Here is a 6,498-nt window from a genome sequence, read left to right on the forward strand (position 1 = left end):
AAAAAAAAAGGTCAAGAAACTGAAAAGGCAGGAACAAGGGAAGAAAATTTGTTCACATATATATATATAATGTCATCGAACCTAGAAACCTTTAAAGCACACCTTAATTCATGAGGAAGAAATCCAAGTGGAAAGAGGAAATCACCTGCATGACTTATATATAATGTCAACCTAGAAACCTTTAAAGCACACCTAAATTCATGAGGAAGAAATCCAAGTGGAAAGAGGAAATCACCTGCATGACTCGTTCATCTTGGCGCAAATCTTCATGTCCCTTCAACAGAAAGGCATACTCATCACCATCACTTCCATGAATTGTCAATTTCCTGGGTCGCTGTTTAGATGTTATAACCACAAGCTGAGGTGCAAATGACTTAATCGTCACAACTGGAGAGTCTGGAATATGGAATTGAATACTTGTTTTAGTGAGACGACTTGGGTGTAAAAAAAAAAATTATGACAACTTGTACAGAGGTTTTACCAGCACGATATGTCCCGGGAACAGCGAGCTCTAAGTCGCGACATTCTAACAATTCTGGAGAAACAGACTATTGCGTGCATACAGAGATGTTAATGCCGCTATAAGAAATATGAGGGATAAAATAAAGAAATAAATTCTTCTTACTTGCAGGTCGAGGGTAGTGAGACTTTGGAGCTGCTTATCTATCCGTCTAAATACATGATAATAAAGATCCCATGCCTAAGTGAGTCATAATACAAATCATTAGTACCAATGGTTATTTCAACAATAATACCGATGACATGTATGAAAATCCTTCGTAAGAAAAACATAGTCAAATTTGATCGTGTGAGAATAACAATTTTCTCAATTTCAGGGAATAACAATTACACTCTGCACATTTTTGTGATGCAAAAAATTTAAGAGAATTGGTTCAGAGAAGAAAAATCAAAGGATCAAGGAATCTTGAAGCAACATAATGAAGAAAACTAAGCTAATAAAGGGTACGAGTAATGCAATGTGTGTACCTAAACCAAGACATACTATTGCGAGTACAATACGAGGAGGGGAAAAAAAAGGTAAAGGAAAATGGCCAAAGCATGGATCTGCAGTTTCTTAACAGTTGTAGTTGATTCTGTTAATATTAGTAGTAGCTTGTATGCCTGGAAAAATTCAGTCAATACAAAATTAAGTGGCTCTAAAGACACAAACACCAAACGAAGAAAGAGTAAAATCCAGAAAGCATCAAAACATAATAAGAGTATAATCTCAATTCTCTCTCGGTGAATAACTCAAAGTGGCACGGTAAATGCATTTCGAGAAAAAATAAATAAATAAAAGAAGCACAAACCAATGCAATTTAACAGACCGGCTAATGATAATAATATAGTCCTAGCAAGCGCTGTGGTTTTTATGATGATTATCATGCATCAATTCCAATTTCTTCATAACATAAATTGATAAACTTAGAAATAAAGAAACCAAAAACGATGCTTCAGTAGTTTCTAAACCTGAATAAGCTCAGCATCCTTCCCAGTTCTCTTATATTTCATGCAACACTCATAGGCTTCAAGTAATTCACGGCGGTATGCCTGAGATTGCACAAAAGCAAAATAATTAGCTAAGGAAAACTGGCGCACTGTGCATTTAGGAAAGATAAAAAAAAGGTCAGTAAATGAAAAGAAACAGAGATTTATGAAACAATTTCTGAGATCTCATTTGTGTCTCAGAATCAGGTCATTAAAGCTCAAGAGGTTGATCAGGTGAACTAACACACTGCAGCGCACATTGCAAACTAGTGCAACATGCAATAATTACTGCTAGAATGGGAGAAAATAATGAAAGTTGAGTTGATTTTACAACCTCAATAAATGCTCTCTCTTTTATGGTGGTACTAGTTCTCATAGCCCCTTCCTCGAGCATTTCATGTAATGGCTCCAAAACCTTTAGCATCCCTTCAATGTTATGTTCACCAAAATACAGTCGACTAGCTTCTTCAAGTGCTTCATGCCACGTCTCATGCCAAAGTATGGCAACCCTGATTAGTTCCTGAGATACAAGTTGTGCCTGCCCAAAAAAATAAAAAATAAAATAAATAAAATAAAATTAGTCATAAAAAATGAAATAGAAAAAGGGGGTGAAATGAAACAAAAGACGATTTGAAACTAGATTTACAATATTAGTTACCTGATGAACAAGCACACCACTATGTTGCCGAACTCTGTCAACTACTTCTTGAGCTGCAGCTTTGCGCAAATTACTTATTGATTTACATGCTACAAGGAGAGGATACATAAGAGCCTGCAAATAGGAATATAGCATTTTCTGAGTCCGATTGCTGAGTGTCAATCATTTATTGTTTTCTCCCCCTACATCTGGGATGTTTTCTAGTTATGTTTTTATAGTCCCACACTGACGTAGCGGAAGCGTAAAAAGGTGTCACGTAATTCCGTTGATTCGAAAGAATACCGGAAAACGGAAGGCGAGTAATTTGTTGATTCGAAAGAATGCCGAAAAACAAGCAAAGTGGAGAAAAAACTTCTCTGAAGATTTTAATATCAAAATATCAATAATGAAAATAACAAGCTACCCTACTATTTAAAGAGAACTACAATTCGAAATCGAAAAGGAAACTCTAATTAATCTCTTTCTAATTTTAAAAATAAGGAGACTATCTAAACTTAGAATTTAAAGATAAAAATAATCTCTTTTAATTAAAGATAAAAATTATCTCTGCCTTCTGGCAGCAGGCGCTACATCAGTCCCTCCGGCGTGAAAAGGATTCGACCTAGAATCAGAATCTTCTATCTCACCAGCAAAAGGAACCAAATGCTTAACATTAAAAACGTCAGAAGTGTTGACATTTTTGTTGATTCGAAAGAATGCCGAAAAACAAGCAAAGTGGAGAAAAAACTTCTCTGAAGATTTTAATATCAAAATATCAATAATGAAAATAACAAGCTACCCTACTATTTAAAGAGAACTACAATTCGAAATCGAAAAGGAAACTCTAATTAATCTCTTTCTAATTTTAAAAATAAGGAGACTATCTAAACTTAGAATTTAAAGATAAAAATAATCTCTTTTAATTAAAGATAAAAATTATCTCTGCCTTCTGGCAGCAGGCGCTATATCAGTCCCTCCGGCGTGAAAAGGATTCGACCTAGAATCAGAATCTTCTATCTCACCAGCAAAAGGAACCAAATGCTTAACATTAAAAACGTCAGAAGTGTTGACATTCGAAGGGAGGCGCAACCGGTAGGCATTGGGATTGATCTTCTCAAGCACTTCTAAAGGACCGATTTTCCTGGCCTTCAACTTGTTGTACTCATGAAGAGGAAAACGTTCTTTTATCAAAACAGCCCACACAAGATCACCAACATTAAATTCCACGGCGCGACGATGGCGATTGGCTGCAGCCTTATACTTTGCAGTAGTAGCTGCCAAATGATCATAAGTTACTTGATGGATATGCTGCAAATCTGTCGCGAAATCAGCAGCCTTTCCATGAATTCGAGTGCGGTCAGGAAGCGGAGTAAGATCAAGAGGACAACAAGGAACACAACCATAAACCACCTGAAAAGGGCTACAGCTAGTGCTTCGGTTCTTAGCATGATTGTGAGCAAACTCCGCTTGGCTAAGCTTAAATCCCACGACTTAATATGATCTCCAACAAGACTTCGAAGTAAATCTCCTAGAGCACGATTGGTAACTTCGGTTTGGCCATCGATTTGCGGATGGTAAGCATAACTCATATCTAGACTTGTATTAACCAATTTCCAAAGGGACCTCCAAAAGTGACTCAAGAAACGAGAATCTCGATCGGAAACAATGGAAGTAGGGAGACCATGGAGGCGGTAAACTTCCTTGAAGAACAATTGAGCCACTTGAACTGCATCGGTAGTTCTCTTGCAAGGAATAAAATGAGCCATTTTAGAAAAGCGATCAACCACCACAAAAATAGAATCATTACCCTTTTGAGTGCGAGGAAGGCCAAGAACAAAGTCCGTGCTAATATCGGTCCATGGCTGCGTTGGAATAGGCAAAGGCATGTAAAGGCCGGCGTTGGAAGCATGACCTTTGGAGGTATGACAAACTCGACAACGTTCCACATAGTGCTCCACATCTCGGCGAAGTGTAGGCCAAAAATAAGAAGTAGAGACCAAATGAAGCGTTCTATCTCGACCAACATGACCCTCTCCATGTAGTTCCTTTATGATTTGCAATTGTAAGCTACAATCCGGAACACAAAGACGGCTGCCCAAGAAGAGAAAATCATCATGCATCACATATTCGGAGCTTGTACCCCCATGTACATCTTCTAGAATCCGAGAAAAGAAAGGATCGGAGGGATACAATTAGGGAAAAGTGGAGAATCTCGGTACTGATACATGAAGTGACGGCTCAATGCATCGGCCACTCAGTTAAGGACACCCGATTGATGCTTGATAACAAAAATAAATTGTTGGAGATAGGCTATCCAAGAAGCATGTCGAGCCGAAACCTTGTCTTGACTTCCGAGATGTTTTAAAGCGTCATGGTCGGTGTAAAGAACAAATTCCTTGTGGAAAAGATAATGACGCCAATGTTTAATGGCTTGAACCACTACGGAAAATTCCACATCATAAGTACTATAACGAGCTCGTGAACCGGAGAGCTTCTCACTATAACAAGCAACGGGTCGTCCTTGTTGACTAAGAACGGCCCTTATACCAACCTTAGAGGCGTCACTATGTAGCTCAAAAGTAAGAGAAAAGTCTGGTAAAACCAAAATAGGGGCTGTGGTGAGCTTGTGTTTAATTAGCTCAAAAGCCTTGGCAGCCTCCGGAGTCTAAGCAAATTTTCCATCCCGAATACAATCCTAATCGGGGCTACAATGCTACTAAAGTGGGGAATAAACCGGCAGTAGAAAGAAGCTAACCCATGAAAGCTTCGTACTTCGGTGACGGTGCGCGGAGTTGGCCATGATCGAATAGATTCCACTTTGTTTTGATCCACTGCCAAACCTTCCTTTGAAACAACATAACCAAGAAATAGAACTTGGTCGGAACCGAATTCACACTTTTTGAGAGCCGCATAAAATTTATCTCGCCGCAGTACTAAGAGAACTTCACGAAGATGTCGGAGATGATCCTCCATAGTAGCGCTAAAAATAAGAATATCATCAAAATAAACAACGGCGAACTTATCGATAAACAGCCGAAGCGCTTGGTTCATTACTCTCATAAAGGTGCTCGGGGCGTTAGAAAGCCCGAATGGCATCACTAACCATTCAAATAGACCATCGCGTGTTTTGAACGCTGTTTTCCATTCGTCCCCGGGTCGAATCCGAATTTGATGGTAGCCGCTCTTAAGATCTAGCTTTATGAAAATAGTGGCTCCACTTATTTGATCAAGGAGATCATCGAGGCGGGGAATCGGAAAGGATCTCACAGTAATCTTATTAATAGCGCGGCTGTCCACACACATGCGCCAAGAGCCATCTTTCTTTGGAATTAGGAGTGCAGGGACGGCACAAGGACTGAGACTCTCCCGTAAATATCCTTTTGCAATCAACTCTTCAACTTGTCGACGAAGCTCTTCATGTTCACTCGGACTCATCCGATAGTGTGGCTTGTTGGGAAGTGTAGCACCTGGAACAAGGTCAATTTGATGTTGAATGTCTCGCAACGGTGGCAACCCATTAGGAAGTTCTTCCGGAAAGACATCCGAAAACTCTTGGAGAAGCGCTTGAATTCCAGACGGCATATACTTGGGTGATGGAGACATGCTTGGAGTTGTAACAAGTGCATATACGATGCCGGCTTCCTGCATGGCAGTTGCAAACTTCGAATGGGTGAGAAGCATGACTGATTTAGGCGCAGATCCAAGCGGCTGTGCGTTGGTAGACATCTGTTGATTCGGGCGGACGTCCACTGGGGGTAGCAACAGAGGTCTAGGCGGAACTTTTGATGGGAGTGGCGTAATTTTGCGTTTCTCAAAGTGGAAACTGTAGGTATTTGATTTCCCATCACGAATGACATGTCGATCATATTGCCAAGGTCGCCCCAAAAGGATATGACATGCATCCATGGGAACTATGTCGCAATAAATCTTATCTTTATAGTTAGTTCCAATGGAAAAGGGAACGAGAACCCGGCGAGAGACTTGAACTTCTGATCCTTGCTTCAACCAAGCGAGCTTGTAAGGGGTGGGATGATTTTCTGAATTTAACGCCAGTTTACGAACGGCTTCTTCGGAGACAACATTCTCACAACTTCCCGAATCAACAATAAAACGACAAACTTTTCCATTTACCATGCAAGTGGAATGAAAAAGACTTGCTCGTAGCCACGAATCATCGGTTGCCTTTGGAGAAAAACAACTTCGGCGAAGCACAAGTAATGGACCCGAATCTCCCGAAACTTGTTCTTCCGGGAGTTCTTCTAATATCTCCTCATCCTCTATGTGCTCATCATAATTTTCATGCAAAATTTCAGGATCTCCCATCTCAATTCCTTCGGCTAAGAGAAAAAAAGTGGAGGAGTTGCGGCGGCGGC

General features: G+C 40.0%; 1 protein-coding gene across 1 annotated transcript; it reads right to left on the bottom strand.

Annotated features, from left to right (window-relative positions):
* Nucleotides 1–235: 235 nt before the first annotated feature.
* LOC21410967 (serine/threonine-protein kinase TOR) lies at nt 236–2,296 on the bottom strand (the record flags this gene model as incomplete). Its single annotated transcript, XM_024164244.1, has 6 exons — nt 2,147–2,296; nt 1,823–2,026; nt 1,471–1,551; nt 626–700; nt 482–548; nt 236–396 (listed from the first exon to the last, which is right to left on the bottom strand). Coding segments are annotated over exons 1-6 (723 nt in total), but the record flags the coding sequence as incomplete, so codon positions are not given.
* Between the last annotated feature and the right edge of the window lie 4,202 nt (nt 2,297–6,498).

The sequence above is a fragment of the Morus notabilis genome, unplaced genomic scaffold, assembly GCF_000414095.1.
Source record: "Morus notabilis unplaced genomic scaffold, ASM41409v2 Scaffold1307, whole genome shotgun sequence".
NCBI classification, from domain to species: Eukaryota; Viridiplantae; Streptophyta; class Magnoliopsida; order Rosales; family Moraceae; genus Morus; species Morus notabilis.